The sequence below is a fragment of the Epinephelus lanceolatus genome, chromosome 11 (assembly GCF_041903045.1).
Source record: "Epinephelus lanceolatus isolate andai-2023 chromosome 11, ASM4190304v1, whole genome shotgun sequence".
In the NCBI taxonomy this organism is placed as follows: domain Eukaryota; kingdom Metazoa; phylum Chordata; class Actinopteri; order Perciformes; family Serranidae; genus Epinephelus; species Epinephelus lanceolatus.
The window spans coordinates 13,611,385-13,633,375 of NC_135744.1; the positions used below are offsets into that span (position 1 = coordinate 13,611,385).

General features: G+C 41.9%; 1 protein-coding gene across 1 annotated transcript in view; it reads right to left on the reverse strand.

The window, feature by feature from the left end:
- The window catches only part of zbtb16a (zinc finger and BTB domain containing 16a), a 215,077-nt gene extending 202,558 nt beyond the window's left edge, over positions 1–12,519 (reverse strand). Inside the window, exons 1-2 of the mRNA XM_033609561.2 lie at positions 12,382–12,519; positions 7,871–9,197 (exon numbers count right to left, since the gene is read on the reverse strand). Coding sequence (XP_033465452.1) covers positions 7,871–9,108 — 1,238 coding nt within the window. The 5' untranslated portion in view covers positions 9,109–9,197; positions 12,382–12,519. The remainder of the gene's footprint in view (positions 1–7,870; positions 9,198–12,381) is intronic.
- Between the last annotated feature and the right edge of the window lie 9,472 nt (positions 12,520–21,991).

Genomic DNA, 21,991 nt, shown 5'->3' on the forward strand with positions numbered 1-21,991 from the left:
GATTTCAAATAGAGGGTAATCCACTGCCATGTAATGGATGCTTTGTTGACGGGCTTCTTTCAGGAAGCAGGAGAATGCTTGCACAGTTTTACAGGTTAGGATCATGAGCTTGAAGCTGCATTAGTTTTATTTCAGTCCAAAGGTGATACACTGAGACAATGAAGCACACGTCTAACTACCTACTTGAAAACACACACTATAATCCATAATTTTTCCCAACTGCTGGCACCGTTCTTTTATTTCCTTTACGGAGAGGCACTTCCTGAAATGGAGCAGAAGAAACCTAACAAAATATAGGCAGATATGCACAACAGGAAGCAGACAGCAGTGGATGCACATGCGATTCTACACATACTACACCGGCTGTCTGAATATGTGGACAGATTCCACACATGCACACGAGAAATCTAAATGCGACACCTCCACAGCAACATTTATATTTTCTAATACATGCAGTTCAGGCGGCCATACATTTTGGTCACCATGCACAGATGAATGGCGGAGTTCATCACACAAACCTGAGCGGACACTCGTGGGCACTCAGATGCTCAGCTACTGAGCCTTCCATTTAGCTAGACAGGGATCCATGATGACAACATTAAGGGTAAATAGAAAAGACTAGAAATAGAAAAGTTGCTGCTTGCTGATTATATTTCTATCAAATAACCTGTATTGCATCTGCTGAGTGTTTCACAGTTGGACATCAGTGCTGTTTGATGATGGTGGCAGCCACTGGATGCCATGCCATTGTTATGACGGGCCAAAAATCAGTCCAAAAAGGTCCCATTGGACTGGAAGCCTGTCTCTTGACCATACGTTATTACAAAAACAAATACCCATTGCTACAAACTCCCTGTAGTCAGTATCACACATATTTTGAAAGGCTGCAATCACGTGACCAATGTACTGACGGGAGTAAACAAGGAAATAGTCCCAAGCGGTCTTGAAAGGAGGCAGGTTGGGATGGTGGATGGGTCACAAAAACCTGGACTCTACCACGTGTTTGGAACCATGCCAACTTCGAGTGAACATTGAGTCATTTTAACGTAAGTCCTGCCATGTTTCTTCTCCTAAACCCAACCTCTGTAATTTTATGTTCATTGTATAACTGTATGTTAGGGACCCAATGTCATTCTTGGTTTGCTAATTCATAGGATATCTTACAAACTTTTTTTATGAGAATACGTTTCTCTGCTTTACCAGCGAATATTGTGCCACTGAAAGTGGGTGTTTTAATCCAAAACATGATCTTTTCCTGACCATAACCAAGTGGATTTGTGTTTAAACCCAACTGCACACTTTTTTTTAAGATAACAAGCTGTTGGAGACATGGGCTTTGGGTCCAATGGCACATTTTTTGGACAAACGAGGTGTTGGAGTTTTGGGCCGTTGGAACAATGGGCAGTCCTCATCAACTGTGGGTGCAAATGGATGCTTTTTTTAACCTAGCAATGTTTTTAAACCACAAGCAGCAACATCAAAGTCATTTCCTAGAGTTCCCAACAGAAACTCAACCAATGTTTGGATTCCCTACAAATCTGAAATTTTTGACAGGTTTGTCTATTAACTGTCAATTGCTAGCTAGCTCTAGCAAATAAATGGAGCCGCAGAACCCAAATTTGGGCAAAGAGATAGAACGGAGAGAGGATGAGGACGTGGAAAGCAACACAGCTGACAGTGACAGACACTTGTCAATCAAGCAAACATGCAGCCAAACTTCTTTTAAAGCCCTAGTATCTCTTTCGTGGAGAGATGATTCTCAAAACTGCAACACATAAGAGGAAGTGATGTTATCTATGAAGATCATGGTTTGTCTCTCCAAGAGATATGCTGGAATTTTTTACCTGAAATCTCATGCAAGTCGTGAGTCAAAATCTATCAACCTTTTGTTGTACGTTATCTCAGGCCACTTACTCCCCTTACTACCCTGTCGCTCATTGCGTGAATGTATAGTAAGAAACCAGTGGTTAATGGTTGATAGTGTCGTAAGCACACAAGTGTCAGTGTGCAGGGAAACAGCTTGTATACCCTCGACTGGACTCACCTTAACGTGTAGGGTATATGTGTGTGTACATACATCTGCACCTGCAACAAACACTATAGGCCGCTATCTGGGCTCAATCTGCTCTTGGTTTACAGAGGAGGAGTGCCAAGGGTTATCTGTCCCACTCTGATATGCACAGATAAGGGCCTTGGGCCCACTGTTTAAACACCTGGGGCCCGGGGTATTAGAGCGCCCTCCGTACCCCTTTGCCTCAAAAGCAGAGGAAATGGAAGAGTAAGCGCTGACTACTGCTGCTGCTGCTGCGGCTGAGGGGAGTGTGTGTAAAAAGTAATGAACGCATGAGTGTGTGCGCGTGCGGAGGTTAATGCAAGGGTGATTATTTCCACCACTCCCACCCCGTACCCCAATACTCCCATCAATACTAAAAATAGCATGAGCAAAAACAGAGAGAGGCAGGAATTCATTGACTTGTCTCATTCATGCACCCCCTCTTACCCCCCTTCAAAAAACCAAGGCTGTATTATGAAAAGACAGAGTTAAAGCATTGATGGTTATCAGTATGTTTAACGGCTATATGCTGGAAAAGCTCTCCTTTAAAATAGGCTCTTTTTTCACTTATGTGATGTACATTACAGCGAGGGTCAGTCATTTGCATGAGAATGGACGATTAAGTGAAAGAGATAAACCCAAAGCTAGTGCCCGTGAATTGGATGCTGTGTTTGGAATACCAAGCAGTGGAGGGTTTTTTTTTTTTCTTCTTTCCCCCGCCCCTGCAGAATTAGCCCCCTGCATCATGCATTTATTTTCCCAATAATCACTCAGGCCCTTCCTGTGTTGATTATTTTCTCAGTGCAAGGGTTACTAAAATATTGCTGTAATCCCATCTCCCTGAAGCAGTAACAACAGTCACCCTGGGCTTCCTTTAAGAAATAAATCTAGGGCTTGTCAGTGGGGACGTGGTGGGGTGGACAACTGGAGGAGAGATGGAAGGGAGTTGTTGTGGTCAGATGAAGATTGCTTACAGTAGATTCAGTCCACCTATATCGCACCTATGAGGTGTGGCCTCTCAGCTTTATACATCTCCCTGGAAGGTACCTTGAAGATACGGCTGGATATCACTTGAAATGTTTCTGAACTAGTGCCAATAAAATACCAGCGTTTCATTCCCAATACCAGAACAATACCTCTTTGATATCTCACTTAAAAGAGGCCACAGCTTTCTAAAATTACATGTTGTCGAAACGAAAGCAACCATGTAATAACTTGACCTAAATAAAGTCATCTAAAATTAGCAAATTGAGTAAAACTTGCAAATCTGACCAGATGTGCAATGAGAGTTTTTGATACTCTGTGCTACACTTTGATCTGCACAGAAAAACTGTTACCCAGCTCAACTTCCAAGACAGCATCTCTTGTGCTTATGCATCTTATCGGCATATATTTCTGCACCCGTAGGTGACTCCTCACATACCACTTGTGGAGCCAATATGCAATGTATCCAGTCAGTTTTTATGATACAATCCAGGGCATAGAGGAGTGAGAGGGGTACGAGACTAACCATTACTATACCAGTGATATCTTACTTTTAAGAAGCCCTAACATAAAATAATTCACTGGTTCATTAAAGGAACAATTTGCATCCATCTTTCAAAGTAGTTCCAACTCTGAGTCTTTTATTACCTGACAAACTTAATTAGTTTAATACAACCAACATGATTTGCTTTGACCTTAAAAAAATAAAGTTGAAGCAACTCAATATTTTTCAAAAAGTTGTGTTGACATTTAGATGTCAAACTAATATATTTAAGATATTCTCACATATTTATTTTTATTCCATCCTTATTAAAAATGTCAAAAATGTTTTTGATTTTGACCAACTTCTTAAAATAAGTCATCAACTGACTAAAGCGCGTAAATGAAATAAACAAAAAAATGTTTATGTTGAAAACCTTAAGCGTATCCAATAACCCTGAATCACTTTTGTCAAAACTTAAGCAACCATATCACAATAACTAAATGTGCTTGGGCATCTTATCGGCATATATTTCTGCACCCATAGGTGACTCCTCACACAACACACAATGAATGGGAGCATCTTAATCTTAATTCAAATAAGACAGAGCCCATAATTTTATAAAAAATACAATCCACTGGTTTAATTTATAAAAAAAACTGAGATAACAATTAGCATGCAGCTTTTAGGTAGTCTTACAAAGAGTCTTTTATAACCTGACAAACTCTTTTAGTTCAATACAACCAACATGATTTGCTTTGACCTTGGAAAACTCAATTAAGTTGAACCAACTTAATATCTATCCAAAGTTGTATTGATATTTAGAGGTCAAAATACTCTAATTTATTTCAGTTCCTACTCAAAAATATCTTTTTAAAATTATTTGTCAAGTGTCTTAAACACATTAATGAAACAAAGTATTTTTTATGCTAAAAAAACACTTCTTTATTTAAGCATTACTCACTAACCAATCATACCCAGAACTTAAACAACCATATAATAACTTGACCTACATAAAGCAGTCTAAAATAAGTAAAATAAAACATGCAATGACAGTTTTCACTTTGATCTGCATGAATATGTGTTTCAACACTCAGCTTGACTTTAAGGCATCATCTCTTGTGCTGTCGTATCTTATCAGTATATATTTCTGCACCCAGAGGTGACTCCTCACACACCACTTGTAGAGCCAATATACAATTATTCAGTTTACGATACAATCCAGGGCACGGAGGAACGAGAGGGAGCAGCGACTAACCAATATAATACCAGTGATATTTTACTTTAAAGAAAACAGAGTTCTCTAATGTTATAAAAAGAATCCACTGGTTTAACTGAAAAAATAGGTAACACTTTGCATGCATCTTTTTAAGTAGTCCGAACTCTGTCAGGTTATAAAAGACGCACAGAATTTACTCAATAATGACAAACTGAATTACTTCAGTACAACCAACATGATTTGCTTTGACCTTGAAAAACTCAATTAAGTTGGACCAACTCAATATTTATCCAAAAGTTGTATTTAGAGGTCAAACTATAATATTTAAGATTTTCTAACTTGTTTACTCTAATTCCATCCCACTCAAAAATGTCAACTGTTATAGATTTTGTCTAACTTTTTAAAATAAGTCGTCATCTGACTAAAATACGTTAATGAAACAAATACATTTTTTTATGCTGGATAATAAAGATATTAATAACTTGACCTAAATAAAGAAGTCTAAAATAAGCTTAATTAATTAAAAAGTGAAAATTACAAATCTGACCAGACGTGCAATGAGAGTTCGATACTTGGTGCTACACTTTGATCTGCGCAAAAAAGTGTCTTGATACCCAGCCCGACTTCAAGGTAGCATCTCGTGCATGCGCATCTTATCAACATCAACAGCACCCATAGATGACTCCTCACACACCACTTGTGGAGCCAATATGCCATGCATTCAGTCTGAGTGAGGTGTTTTTTTATGATACAATCCAGGGCACAGAGGAATGAAAGGGAGCAGGGACTAAATTTATACAGGAAGTGGGTACTTTCTGGTGCGTTCATTTTAACATCGACGTGCACACACAGACACCTCACACCAACGACCTGTGCCACATCTGGAAACAATTACACTCATGTTTGACTTGACCTGCCTGCACTAAGTGAACTCTGCCAACTTTTTTATGTGTTTGTTGCAGAGGCAGCGGTGACCCTGACACAGTGGCTGTGGGGGAAATGATGTGTAATTAGTCGGAGGGAACACGACTCCGCTCGTCTGAAATAAAACATCTTGCATTCACATCAAAAGACTGAGGCAGCTTGACAGGCCGTACACAGAAAAAATGAAGAAACGCACGGACTTGATATGCTATCAAATGACCCACATTGGAATTTGTGAGGACACGAGGAGCGCCTGAATTATCAAGCATCTCGGAGTAGGCACAGCAGACCTTTCATGTGCGGACAGCAAAGCAGACAGCGGATGATGCAATGTTTGATTTCTACACTTCAGGAGGCTGTCAGGACAGCGCGTACAATATTAAACAGTGTCGTGTCGGTGTATCAACCAGTCTAAATTAACCCATTAGTATGCTATGGGGAGAGGCGGGAAGATCAATGCATGAAACGGTTTGGAAATCTCCTTTGATACAAGATTTCCCAGCTTGAGCGAATTGATGAAATTCCTCTTGAAACACAGGCAACCATTTCACATGCCAGACTTTTCTCAAGACAGAGACTAATGTAGCCTGTCCTTTAACACAGTGAGACTGCTTTACTGCATCTTACACAGAAGCTATAGTGCATGTTAAAGCTGTTGTCAAAGCCTGCCACGGAAGAACTGATCATAAGCAGCACTAAATTCACTTCTACAGTTGCTGGGGTGTTTTTTTTAAGACACATTGTGTCAGTCTCGAGTACTCAAAGAATAATGAGCACTCATCATGAAGGCCACACAAATTTGTACTCTTTTAGAAGTAACTGCCAGCACCGAAAAACCTGCAATGTATCTGACACAGCGAGTCAAAAACAATGCACGAGAATTGGTGCACGGCTGCAAACAAGGACACCTCTCTTTGGGGCAAAAAGCCATTCTGTAATATTCTGTATTTTCTAAAGACAACACAGAGGCAGATTTTAAAACAGAGGCGCACCGGCCGAATCAGTCCAGCGGCTCTTAGCCAGTCATACCAATTTACTGGCTCCAGTATAAGGGGACGGGTGATGGGATTCAAAACCTCAAGTGAACTTTAACCACTGTGCATTCCTATTGATTTAAGCAAACATTACAGGGTGAGAAGGTGGCCCTCAAGTAAGAAAAGGCCCCCAGTCACAAAAACACTGTGACGGTGCAAAATCCACAAAGAAGTGATGCAAGTACATTCCATAAGCTGCTGATACAATTTCAACAGATGACACAGAGATACATGCAGTGACATGAGGAACACCGTGACACCAAATGCAGTTTTGATAAAGTTAACAGGTGAGTTTGAGTGTGTGAAGTTTCCAGGCCTTCAGATTTATTTATACACATTGATTGAAATAGCGCTGCTGCACTGATTTACTGCCACTCCCCTGTCCTAGAACTACCTCCTTGTCTCAGAGCCCAGGTTCAGCACTCATTTCCTGGGCTGACAGTCTACTCCAATTATCAAGCTAATAAGGGACCCCCTTGTGCAGTTATGGGAAAGGGGAGGTGAGTTGGGTCCAGGATGAGGGGGTACCACTTTGGTAAGTGTGTGTGATAGCTGCCGCCCACATCTTGTAAGGCGTGACTAATGGTCTTAGACAATGTTACGACAGCACTGCTTCGGTAGTCACCTGGGCAGCCTTGGCAGTTACTGAAAGAGTGGATCTTGGGGCCTGAGCCACAAGGAACTAAGGTTTGTGTCCATCAAAGGATGCCACTTAATCATATATTAAATGTGTGTGGATGGGTTATTTTGTTAGTTGTCATGATCACTGATGGAGTAATTTAGTGGTATTAGCCCAAGAAAGCAAAAAAAATTCCTCCATTCTCCACAAACCAAGCCTTCAAAAGATGCACTGAATATTTTTTTATTCCAAAGTCAAAAACAGGTGACATGCACCTGGGGAAGTCTTATAATTGAGTCCCTGTTACCCAGAGCAATCATGTTACAAATTAATATTATTAGTAAGGTGTTTGGAAATTCTGAGGCCAAACAACTTAATTCTTTCATTTTCTGCTGGACATAATGCAAACTGCCGAAGTAATCTCACATAAACCAATAAAAATGTGATTCACTTAAAAAGGAAAAAAACAACAGCTGTGCTGAAAGGCTGAAAAGGACCATAAATTTCAAGGCCAAAACAATTAGCAAGCAGCCACACAAAAGAAAACTTGGCTTACCTGTGCTGCTCCACAGCTTCGTTATCTGGTAGTTCTGCACCGCAAACATTGCAACGTTCGTGCTGGTTCCTGCCGTCTGGTTTCATGCCCACTGCCAGCTCCCCGAGCTTGCTGAAGAACTCTCTCTGGATGAAGCTCTGAGGCAGGAGTCCCCCGTAGGCACTGAAGTCCATAGACATTGCCAGGGCTGGGGACATTGGGAGAGTGGAGGCCATGGATGCCGGCATAGACATGATGGCATCTGCTTTATGATTGACAGGTAGGGAGTAGAGCGAGGCCAGATGTTTCTCCGTCATCCCGGCCATTGCTTCCAGCCCCATCTGGCTGGCGTCAGCTTGAGGATCGCCCATGCCTTCATCGCGGACGTAATGAAGCTCGCGGGCACTGGTTATTACGCTGCTCCTGGTTGGTGTTCCCGGACCATCTCGGTTCCTGTCCTCACCACTTCGCTCTCCATTGCTGGAAGCACTGGACTCCATGTTCGGAGGGCTGTCGTGGCCGTTCCCACCCATGTCCACTTGCATCATTTCCGTCTTGATCTCGGTCATCAGGTGGTGGGAGTTGCCGTGGATGAGATGTTCACCCCCGTAGCCCTGCTGGAGCAGAGACTGGCCGATGCTCATCAGGCTGTCCACGGCTGCTTTGGTGGGACTCAGGGTGGAGACGCCGAAGGAGGTGGAGACCGAGGGACTCTGGTCCACCATGCTAGCCATGATGGAGGCTTGCTGGGCACTCGACAGACAAGGGCTCTCCATGGAATGCTTTTTGGAGTTCTTGGCTCCATTGTGGCCTTTGCGCTCATCATCGTCCTCTGTGCTCCCATCGTTAACGTTGACCTCCACGTCATTCTCATCTGAGGACTGGATGGTTTCCAGGATCTTGAGGCATTGCTCCTCCAGGTATTCAATCTCCAGGATCTCTGCTGCATACAGAAGGTCATCTAAGTCCTCCACCTTGGCCTGGAGTGTGGCAGTGTAAGCATACTCCAAAATCTGCTGAAAAGTCTTTGGTGAAAGAAAGTCCAGGGTGTAATGCTGGCTGCTGCGGTGGAAGAGGATCTCAAACATTTTGCTTGTGCAGGCAAGCACAGTCCGGTGAGCGTGGAACTCCTGGCTGTCCACCATGATGACCACGTCACAGAGAGTCCCGGCCAGACGCATCTGGTTGGCCTTCTGCAGCAGGGCAGTGGGGTGGTTGGGGTTCTGGAGCTGGATCATACCCATTTTAGTTAAATCCATAATGTCGATGCAATCCACGAGGCCGACTCATGAGGCTCGCCTTCCCCGCTCAGCAGTGTTTTTAGCTATCTTTGTAAACAAGATGAAACCTGGACGGAGAAACAGAATAAAAAAAATAAATCAGTTCTGGTGAATTCTGATGCAACAGTAACAAAAAAATCAACTGGCCTTAACACTTTCATATCAACAAAATAAAAAACACTCCCTTTTTCCATAAAGACAATGAATTGTTCTTTTTAAACTAGATTAAAAAATACATACAAATCCTAATCATTATTCACAAAAGTACGCAAAGCAAATTCATTAATTACATTTTGAAAATAAGAATGGACTGAATTTGTCACTACATTTATTTAAAGTATGCCCGTATTTATTCTGTAAATGGCAAGTGTGAAGTCTGTGGAGTTTCAAATTTCAAACATCCTGCAGGGATGGTAAACACTCTGTGCAGTCGCATTGTTCTCAAAATCAGCGGAGAGTATTGACTGTAGATTTCTGAAGAGAGACAATTTGTGAGGTGTCCAACAGGCTCACCCTGCATACCAATCAGTCCAACATATGTTATGTTAAAAAGATGTCTCCATTCGGTTTATCTGATGGGGATGTACACACAGTTAAACAAGTGTGAATTGTGGTTTTTCACTGCTGCCCGCCTCACAAAGACCGTCAGCAGCCTTTCTGAAATTAAATAGCATCTTACTCAGTATTCCCATCACAGACGGGAGCAGAGAGCAGCGGCCAGAAATGGATGGAAAGGAAAGCAGAACGAGGAGAAAGAACACAACGCTTCAGCACCAAACAACCCCTGCTCCGCTCTCACTCACTAATGCTGGATATCCAAATGAATGAGTGTCTCTGTGGCTGATGGTTTGTCCAAGTTAACAGGGCAACATGTTGCTGCGGCTCATATCTACAGCTGACCAACTCTAAAATAATAAAGAGAGGGTTAAATTAAATAGTCTGACCACCACGTGTACTTTAAATAAATTGCCTCTCCTGTTCATTATGACCCACACTGACACAATGCGCTCCTCATTCTTACAATTAAACAAACAGTCTTGCCACCACATATACTCTAAATGAATGAATGAGTGACTGCCAGCTAAGTGCCTCCCTTGACCCACATCCTGGATGAGCTCATTGATGTCCAATTTTTATCTACTCAATCTGTTCAATATATGACAAATAAAATAATGACATTTTCACTCAGTTCTGGTCCACTTTTTTCCGTTTTGAAAAATGTGAATTTTCATTTTCAGATGCTCCAATTTCATTTTTGAAGGGCTTCATTTTCTTTTTTTTAAATAATAACGAATGAAAAAGAGAAGTTTGTCTTTTCCTTCCTCCCCTCTTGAGAACAATACACACTCAGACACAGGAAAAAAAAAGAGGAAATATCATCAGCCTTGCAGCTACACGACGACTTTTCTTTAAAAATAAAATAATATCAGTAATTCCCACATATGCAACTTTAAAAAAAAAAAAAGCAGAAGTCTAAATCAGAGCATGCAGGAGGTGAATGATGGCTGGCTGCTATTGTTTGTGGGAAGGATGATGGAGAATAAATATTCTTGCTGCTTTTGGGACACTGGACAATTTCTTTTTTGGTTTTCGGCGCAATGATAGAATCGATAGGTGATGATGAAACCACAGGTTCTCACTTCACTGAGCTCTCAGTCAGCAGAGGTCATGCCTAAAACCCCGACATTATCTTTATTACAGGTAAGCCAATAGCTGCGATTTATGGGCCCCGTAAATGATCAGTGCTTGTTGCGCTCTGTGGGTTTTCAACCAAGCTGTGGCTTCACCCGGACACAATGAAGGCTAAAGTTGCTGTTCGGGGACTTTATCGCGTCTGCTGGCTCTCTATTAATAAAAAAATAATAATAAAAGGACAGAGCTACGTGCGTCTAGACGGCGTTAATAGTGCCAGTCGCACCAGACAAATTATACGGCGCGTTATGCATTATGCAAAACATCACGTACTACATTAAGTACATTAAGCCAAGAGAGATTTTCTCGCTGGAGGACAATGTAGAGCCGCTGACAATAACCACATTGGGGCCGACTTCACAGAAAGGCAGCATAATCAATCTGATCACGAGTTGTCTGCCATAGCGCGCCTTGGCGACCCAGCCACAACAAGAATAAACAGCGTTCAATATTCCAGACCACGAGCCACACTGACAGACACAAATGTGCAGAAAGCAAAATGGTAACGGCGTCTCTAAGAGGTGGAGGTGGAGGGGGGACACAATCAGAGACACTGAGCGTGCTAAAAAGTATACACGAGACAGACAGCTGCCAGAAATCTCTCGCCGATTCCATCCAGCTCTGCTCTGATCAACGCACAGGTGGACTTTGTTTGAGGGCACAATTAAATGCTCAAATACCGGCTCTGTGCGGGCAACGAGATGCAGGAATGATGTGGGAAAAGATGCCCAGGGGATAAAGAGAAAAAAAAGAGTGAAAGGGGGGAAGAGAGAGATCAGACAGTCTCGATAACAAATCAATTTGCCATTGCATCTGTTACCAGTTCCCTACCTCACAGTACGCCGCGCGTGCGACTGCGAATCGATTATTGGTCACCAATCAAACATGTAGTTGCCTGTCAATCAATTGTAGTGTGACTGTGCAGTGATTGGATTTTTGGTTTGTTTCGCGTAGAAAGACCAGTGTCCCCAGTCCTCATCATGATGTCATCACGGCTAAATGAGCCACACTGGTGCGTCTGGAGACACAAGGACGGGCAAAGAGTGTCGCTGTCTAAAAATTGCACAATTTCCATTAAAACGAGCAAACGCGATTTCTCCAGTAAAGTCACATGGAGGAGGAGGAGGAGGGGGGGCGTCATATGTTGTCTGGCTCCCGGTGAAACAGCCAGACCTCACGTCCTCTAGCTGCGATCTCCAGCATACTAAACCAGACCGAGAGAGGGGAGGGGGTTACGTCAACCTTAACATCTCTACAATAGACTACCGTGCGTTAATGCAAACTTCAACACCTTGCAGCGCAATCAGGAAAACACTTGTTTTCATCCAGCACTCCGGTGCGCAGATCCAAGTTGCGTGCCAAAGTCGCGTTTACTGTTAACTTCAGCATGAGGTTGAACGGGGACAAGCAAAACGATCCCCAGCGCCTATAAATGCATCAAAATATCCACATGGTGAATGAAAGTACACAGAGAAAACAGTGGTAGACGCATGCAGAGTAGCGGGTCTGGCACTTGTCGCCGGGAAACTGCAGCTGCGTTTAGCCCGGATCGGTACTCACCTAAGTTGCACGTTTTGATTCCGTATAGTGTAGGGGGAGTGGGGCTACAGCATAGTAAGGCAGTTCGCAGTACCCGCTCTCTCAACACGCACTAACTCCTTTCTTCTCTCGCCTTCGCAAATCAACACGGCGCTGACGTCAACGCAGCCAGTCAGCCAGACGAGCAGCAGGCAGGCGGGCAGCCGGCTCTGCGCTCCAGCCATACAAACACTAAGAAAGTGAGACACCTAGGGGGCTGTCTCATGTCAAACGGCTGTGTTACAGTATGGCAGTGAAAGGTGAGCGACACTGCCCTCCCTCCAGCTGTTTGAATGCACATGCAGCCTACAGTTGCTCTCCAACTCCAGCCAGGGGCACACTTAATGCTTTGGCGGTCCTGTAGCAAGAAATCAATATGTGTGCTCCCGAAGCCCCCTCCAGCCATTTTCAATCAATTCATTGAAACTATACTCATGTTTAAGTGGCAGCAGAGCTCAGCACAGGTGGATGCAGAGGTTAGCTGGGGAAAATAATGCAGCTCATCCATCCTACATGACCAGAGATGCATCCTGAAGGTGCTTTAAAAAATAATCATGTTATTCTGAATATTCTAAAAGCCAGTATGACTATTATGAGCCAAAAAAGTGCAGACATATGCGTACACATCTGGCATCACAGAATGTTTAAAGTCTTTAATGGCCTTTGGTTGTTCATAGTGGTTTTAATATTTGAGTATTTCATAATCTTTTTTACATATACAATTGTTCTTATCAGTATTATGTCGTTTTATATTTGTGTACATGTTATATTGCTATAAATTTGTGTGTCATTTGTTTAATTTGCACAGCACTTTGTTCAACTGTGGTTGTTTTTAAATGTGCTATATAAATAAACGTGATTTGATTTGATTGAATTTGATTTGGTATAAAAACTGTGTGGCATGACCACTTTTGTTCTCCAGGGTCACAGAATTTCACAATCAAAATTATCGAAAGTTTTGCAAAAGTCATGGAATTTTGACATGTATATTGAAACTTGTTCACACTAGTCTTCCATGGATAACTGTCCACATAATGTAAAATTAACTGCAAATTATTTTTCTGTAGCTGTAGACGTAACGTAGCTCTAATACGTGTCAATGTGTGACAACATTTTGTTGACCGTCGTGGGCGTTTCCTCATTTTTTCCTGGGGTTCGTCTCTCCCTCTGTGTATGCCAGCTGGCTGAAATAATATTTGAATAAAGTTTGCATATGATATGTTTGAAATGTCAAGTAAGTGGGGTAACAAAAAATCCTGGGTCCTTGAAAAGTTGTGGAAAAGTTGTCCATTAAAATGTGTGGCAACCCTTCTCCTTCTTCCTCAGTGCAAACTATAAACATTATATTCAGGGCTAAATTTGACTATACCACATTCAAGAAATGGAAAACTATTACAGACAGGGAGAGAGCAGGCTGTATAAAGTTGGTCACCAGATCAGAAGGGAATTATATTATTCATCACTTTAATGCACAGTGTTCAACAATACTAAAGTTCAACACATTCTTACTTCGACCTCGTCACATATCGATGTTCGGTCATGGACCCTTCACATCCAGATACGACTTGAAAGGTACCCTGAGTGTGTTGGTTGTTCATGTTCTGGGACGCCGTGTCAAGTCCTGCCTGTTACATGCATTGTCTTCTTTCAAAATACACTTCCATTTTCACAGGAAATTTACCATTTACATACAGTCTCTTTCAAATAAATGCCGTTACAACAGGTCGGTACAACACCGCAAAGTGATTTATTTATTTTTTCCTCCAAAAACTAACGCAGGTGGTTAGGTTTAGGAAAAAAGAACAGGGTTTGGCTTTATAATCTTATAAGATGTGAACACCGCTCTCCCAGGTGAAAGTCGGTGTTTCGGGGGATTGGGGACCAGGTTTAACAACAGCAAACTATATCAAGACATCCGTTTACAGACTTTTACACACCTTATGTTTAGTACTTCCAAAACACACGCATTTCCACTAAAAAACTTTGTATAAGCAATATGTTCTCATTCCGGGTCGTCACATATCGCCGCTTTGTCAGTGGACCCACGTCTACATATTATGCGTAAGGTATCCTCCTGTATCTGCTGTTGATGTTCCAGGACACTGCAACTAATGCCAGGACATCAACAAAAGCACATGGTTAGGTTTCGGCAACAAAAGCACTTGGCCTAGGTTCAGAAAAAAAAAATGGTTTAGCTCAATATTCATAAAGGAAGCTAACACCGGGCTCCCAGGTGATTGTCCTGGGTTTGTTGGACCCATCCACTACCCCTCCCAGCTATAGGGACTTTCCAGCACCTTATATTATGTTGTTTCAAGCAGCGTTTTAAACTGACGCCATCCTGTGGCATCATACTGCTGCGACAGGTGCCATCCATCCGGGTTATGAACTGACGCGTCCTGTCTGTGTATCATACCGCGACAGGGGCTGTCCAGCTGACCAGAGGCGTATCATAGCAACACAAAAACTTCCATCCCGCAGCGTTATTAACTGACACTGCCCAGTGGCGTATCAAACCGCTGCAAAAAGTAACTCTTGGCGTCAGTGTCTGACTGTACTGACTGTATTTGACAACTGTGGAATGAGAACTAAGCTGGTATTGTAGTCTGGCTTTGAAGAGACAATTTCACTTTCAGTTTTGAATAGTGAGGTTTTAGTAAAAATGCATGTGTTCGGGAAGTACTGAACATATGACTGGATAAATGAGACTCGGATTATAATGCACAAGTTGTGTGAGAGTTTGTAAATGGATGTTTTAATGTGGTTTACTGTTGTTAGAGGTGGTCCCCAATCAATCAATAAATATATCCCCAAGACCTGAACTTTTGTTTGGTATGCATTTTTAATTTCTATGTGGGATCAGTAGGACCTGATAAGTATAAAAACCTGAACATTGTCAACAATAATTAAGTCCCAATGTCTCAAATGAGATGATGATAAAGTCCCACTATCTTCCAGCGAGTGTCTTCTGATTGTCTTATCATGTTACTGTTGCTAAAACTGGTCAAATTTGTTGCCATACCAAACTGCAAACATTAATAATCAAAAATAAATTAGTTTCAACCATAAAATGTGACCAGGCTTTGGACCTTGTCTACTTTATGGTCGGGATCGACTGCAGACTGACTAGGCAGAGATGGCTACCATCTTGTTTTTACATGGTTAAGTTTGCCACCACTAGATGGCACAAAAAAGTGTCCACAAATGAGGACAACAGGTATAAGTGAAGTAGAAAGAAGTATAAGGTCAAGTCAATCCAAAATGTGATCTCCTCATATGAGGACACAGGGTCTCAGGAGGATATGTTTGACATTTTCCGTGGAAGCATGCAAAAACCCCAAAGTTTTCTCTGTAAATTTGAGGTGAAGTCATGGAATTCAATACAATTCAAATCCATGGTATAACTGATATATATGAACTGTCATTCTGTGGGTGAAATACTCCTCTAAGGACACAAGTATCAAGCTGGATTTAAGGAATCAAATGTTTTTTTGAGTCTATTGCAGAGGCACTTTTGTTTAAGATACTGACACTAATTTGAAGAAAAAGCATGAAAAACAAAAGGAGCTGCACCAAGAACAAGTGGCACTTAGCTTCTCTTATATACATATATATATATATATATATGTATGTCCTCAATGATCAATATAGTGAACGACTCTCAGCTGGATGGTTTTGCAGTGCATTAACAATCCTTAATTGTTTCTCAGCATAGCTCTAATTTTCCTTTTGCCTTTATTCCGTTGACCAATAACCAGGACACCTCATTATCATTTGGCCTGATATAACTTTGGGGAGTCTTTCATAGTAAAAGCATACTTCAGAGCTTCTCTAAAAAATAAACCTGACTGATACTTTTGCAGTAATGATGATAGCTGACTGCAGGCTATTCTTTACTTATGATTTAATTCCACAATATTTTAATTCTATTGTTATGTTCCCTTTAAGTGCTGCTTGCAAGTTCTTAGAGTCACGAATATACATTTTTCCACAGTTAGGTGCTTTGTCTTTGTCTGTTTGATTTTAAATTAGACTGCAGCAGTAGAGGGAAAAAGAGAATGTGAGTACAATGTGTATGTAAATCTATGTATTTGTTGTTCCTTTGTACAGACATGTATGTTCCCTATTTGCTTTGTTGAAACTTTCATTTAATGCCACCAGCATGTCAAAGTTTTCACATGTCCATTGAAATATCTCAACATGTACCAGATGGACTGGCTCACAGTTTATGGTTTGCAGATCGTGTAATCTATTGATTTTGTTGACTCTGTGACTTTTGTATAGCGCCACCAGCAGGTTTACAATTTTGGGTCAGAGTTTTGATTAAGTCTTGTTTTACAATGGAGTATTTTCTGCTAACATGCCAACAAGTTCTCATACCAAGTCGTCACATATCGCCGCTTTGTTAGTCGACTTTCACATCTATATATTACACACTAGGTATCCTCCTGTATCTGCAGTTGACGTTCTGGGACACTGTAACCAACGCTGGGACGTCAACAAAAGCACATGGTTAGGTAAGGGCAACAAAAGCCTGTGGTTGGTTAAGGCAACAAACACAAGTGGTTAGGTTTATGCAACAAAAGCACATAGTTAGGTTTAGGCAACAAAAGTATGTGGTTCAGTGTATATAACAAAAGCACATGGTTAGATTTAGGCAACAAGAGAGCACATGGTTAGGTTAGGGCAACAAAAGCATGTGGTTAGATTTAGGCCACAGAAGCACGTGGTTAGGTTTAGGCAACACAAGCATGTGGTTAGGTTTGGGAAAACAACAATAGGTGGTTAGGTTTAGGCAACAAACCCAAATGGTTAGGTTTAAGCAACACAAGTGTGTGGCTAGTTTTAGGCAACAAAAGCATGTGGGTAGGTTTAGGCAACAGAAATAGGTGTTTAGGTTTAGGCAACACAAGCAATAAGTCAGGTTTAACTAACACAAGTGTGTGGCTAGGTTTAGGCAACAAAAGCATGTGGGTAGGTTTAGGCAACAGAAATAGGTGTTTAGGTTTAGGCAACACAAGCAATAAGTCAGGTTTAACTAACACAAGCATGTGGTTAGGTTTTGGCGACAAAAGTGTGTGGCTAGATTTAGGCCACAGAAGCACATGGTTAGGTTTAGGCAACAAAAGTACGTGGTTCGGTGTATGTAATAAAAGTACATGGTTAGATTTCGGCAACAAGAGCATGTGGTTAGGTTTAGGCAACAAAAGAATGTGGTTAGATTTAGGTAACAAAATCCTGTGGTTGGGTTTAGGCAACAAAAGTGATTGGCTAGATTTAGGCAACAAAAGCATGTGGTTAGATTTAGGTAACAAAAGCCTGTGGTTAGGTTTAGGCAGCAAAAGCACATGGCTCAGTGTATGTAACAAAAGTACATGGTTAGATTTAGGCAACAAGGGCACATGGTTAGGTTAAGGAAACAAAAGCATGTGGTTAGATTTAGGCCACAGAAGCACCTGGTTAGGATTAGGCAACAGAAGTATGTGGTTTGGTTCAGGCAACAAAAGCTCATAATTAGGTTTAGGAAACAAGAGTGCGTGGTTAGGTTTAGGTAACAAAAGAGTGTGGTTAGGTTACGAAAAAAGTCATCATTGTGAGGCTCTACATTTGTACAGGAAGCGAACAGTTGGCTCCCAGGTTAAAGTCCGGAGTTTGATGGGTCAGGGTTTGCCCTAACTTGACCGGGGGCATATCATAACACTGCGAAAGGTGGCTTTTGATGTTGGTGTCTGACGCTGAAATCACTGACAAAGTGGCAGTATACGACAACTTTGGAATGAGAATGGGCTGAACAGGCTCACATAATGATTACAGTTTGCAGATTAGATAATATGAAGTACAAAGACTTTTGCTGGATTGTTCAGATACATGTCTCAGTTCATCACAGGACAGGAAATACTGAGGTCAAATAAAACACATTCACCACTGACTGACTGGAGGAACCCAGCAGGTGAAAATACATCCATTTGAGAGTTGCTGAGTTTCTCATATGAGGAGCTTTGCCAGGTGGTGCAAGAAGAACCATTTGCAACACTCCTGCAGTAAGACCAAGAAGCTGGGAGGGCCTCATCATCCAGGATGATGAGTTTAGTCGCCTTCGTGCCTCAGGCTCACATCAACACTTCACTGACTGAGGCTGATAAAATGGAAGCGATGGACAAGTCAGGTCAGAGTAGACTATCTGAGGGAGGTCTGGGGTCGTTCAGTGTCTGCTACAGATCACTCAACGTGTTCAATCAATCAGCAGCGGCTGACAGCACGCTCTGGCTCACGGCGCTGTGCTGAGGAAGAAGCATTAACATAAATATTACCAAATAACAATATATGTCTCGCCAACACTGTTCTTTGTGTTCAAGAGCTTCCTTCTTTGACCTAAAAAGGTCTTTTGACTGACATTCAAAACAACCTGTGACAGCTATATGCTTAATACACAGTGCTACATTTTACAGCTCCTCTCAGTCACAGCCATTAACTTTTGATTTCCTAATTTGAGACATTTCTATTTTGATTTGGGACTGGATGTTTGCACTATGTCCCAGTGACAGAAATGACTGAGTACCTGTGGCAGTCACCAACTGATGGACTGTCAAGGCCCCAGTTTGCTTTAAAAGAAGTGATTACCATACTGTCAGACACTACCTGTTGTAGTGATTGGCCTGGGGTCAGATGTGTGACAGTAAGGTAGGATTTAAACGTCTCTCTTAAAGGGACAGTTCACCCCAAAATCAAAATACATGCTTTTCCTCTTAGTGCTGTTTATCTAGCTAGATTGATTTGGTGTGAGCTGTCGAGTGTAAAATGGAACTAGATGGCACTTGACTTGTGGCCAAAGCACCAAAAGTAAATGTTGAAATACTCTACATCAATGTCTCTTTCCAGCAATCATGACACAGTACCTCAAAATAATCCACAGACCTTGTTGTGAGCAGGTTCATGGTGGAACTATTTTCTCTCTACCGAAGTACACCCACAAACCACATCACCACACAGAAGGAAGCGTGCATCTACTGCTAGCTGAGCAGGAACCTCCGGGGCTGAAAAATGATGCCAACCGGAAGTGCCCAAAATTGAACGTCTGCTTAAGGCTAGTTCTAGAAGCCAATCAGTCCCTGTAGACCCTCATGTTAAAATGCCCAGCTTCACAGTTGAAATAAACATGTTTACAGCCTGGTACAAAAACAGTTTTGGTCTTTATGGCTATTTCCTGCTTCATGACAACTGTACAGGTTTTTTTTTTAAAACACACTCCTTTGCATTCAATTAAGCTTAAAGTTATGCATTATTAAGGGCGGGGCACTTTGAGTGACTGCAAATAGTGTCCTTAGCTTCTTAGGCAGAGCCACCCCTCACTCATCTTGGCCAAAAATGGTTACCTCTGGCCCCAAAAAAACCAAGATGGCGATGGCCAAGCTTCAAAAATGGCAGTTCACAAACCAGTGGGTGATGCCAAGAGAGCTATGTCCATTATTTTTTACAGTCTGTGCTGCTAGCTCACCTAGCACCACTGAGCTAGCTGAGGAGGACACCATTAATGTTTAAATAATGCACTGTTACGAGCCTCTCATCCATGAGTAGATGCACACCTCCTCTTACGTGGCTGGCAGGTGTACATTAGTAGACAGAAAAATAGTTCTTACATGAAATTGCTCACAACAAGGTGTGTGGATATCTTGAGTAACTGGGTCATGATTTCTGAGGAGACACTGATGTTGAGATTTTCAATTTTTATTTTTTTTTAATGCTTTGAGCACCACAAGCCAAGTGCCATCTAATTTCTGTATATTGGAGAGAAGCTGATATCGCCAATACTCGTCAACTCACACCAAAACTATCTAGACTGATAAATAGCACTGAAGGCAAGAGGAAAAATATGTATTTTTGAATTTTGGGGTGAACTTACCCTTAAAGCTCTCTTAAGTTCATTTGTTTGATTTATTGCTTTGACACTACAAAGACATGTAAAAAACACAGGATTCTTGGAGAGAGATCAGGGAGAAGGATGCAGCCTAAAGGAAGCAATGACAGCAACTTTTCACCCTGTGGCCATTCTGCAAAGGTACAAACACTCATGCTTTTAGATGTGGTCGGGTGACATGACATCACTGCCTTGTTTGTTTGAAGCATACTGAGACCTCCTGCTAATGGCACTTTTTTACTGCAGATGTACTGGAAGATGTTTTAACACTTGCACACAAGTCAGGTTGCTGGTTGAAATGTTTAACTTTATATAGAACATTAAGTTCACATGTTTAGTTTTTCCTGATTACGAATGGCATATATTATAGTAGAAAAATGTATGTTGGTTTTGCACACTGTTTGTTAGACTTTAATTTTGTTGAGAATGTTAAGTTAGCACATTTTCACACTGTAGAAAAATATGAATCTGCTACAGGTCTACTATGAAATCATCCATTTTCTAAAGGTGAAAAGTTTAGGTTGAATGGCTGACATCGCCTTGGGACCGCAAAATTTAAATTTGGGCCAATAGCAGGAGGACCTGTTGGAGCTCAGTTTGGGATGAACCATCCTAGTCTCACTCTGAAGCCGCTGAAGTCCGGCGCTTGGTCAGTGACTTCCGGTGTCAGACACCGAAAAAAAAAAAAGCCGTCCTTTAACATCGGCATGATACATGGGAGGTTGCCTTTATAGTTTAATGACGCCTGGCAGAGTCAGGAGGAAATGCAGTGTGACAAGAATGAAAGTTAAGGTGGCAAACGTCTGAGTAGGGTGGGCCGGAGGGGTGGTATGTGGGTCCAACAACCACCAACTTTCACCCAGGAGGTGGGTGTTGGCGTCCCATAAGATTATAAACCTAACCACGTGCATTAGTTTGTAGAAGGGGAAAAAAACGTCAATTCATGGTTGTTGTGCCAACATACTGTGTTTATTTTGAAAGAGACTGTATGCAAACTGTACATTTCCTGTGACAACGGAAGTGTTTTTTGTAAGAGGACATGTAATGAAGACATGTGACAGGCAGGTGCAGCCAATGCACCCAGGATACCTTGCGCATCGTATGTGGACATGGAAAGTCCATTACCAAATGAAGTGAGAATTTGTTGAGTGAACCTACAGGAGACACCGTGGCTCACTGTGATAGGCTGAGACGCAGGAGAAACAAGCAAGCATACCATAGTTTTGATATTTTCTTAACGGCACAGTGATTCTCAAAATGGCTACTGATGCTGTGTTTACACTACGAACACAGCAACAGGCCACAAGTCACAGAGTGCCCCAGGGAAGGAGTTCTAAAACCCCGAAAGGTGTTAGCATTTCTGCACTTTCGGTTCCCACGTTTCGAAGTCAATGGGTCTTTACGGTATCATGCGATACGATATGATACAATACGATACGATATACTTTATTGTCCCCTGGCAGGTAAATTCGTCTTGGACTCAGGAGCTGCAAAAGTATTGTTGCCCTACAGTAATAGTCCAACACATACTACACATTCCATTATTGCACATCAGCCACTCATGTTTTGCACACCAGTACACAACAGATCACCATAGGAAAAGCACAACACAACCCCTAAAGCATCAAGCAACATTATTTAAAGTCTTAATTGAGGTTGGCACGTATGAATTTTCAT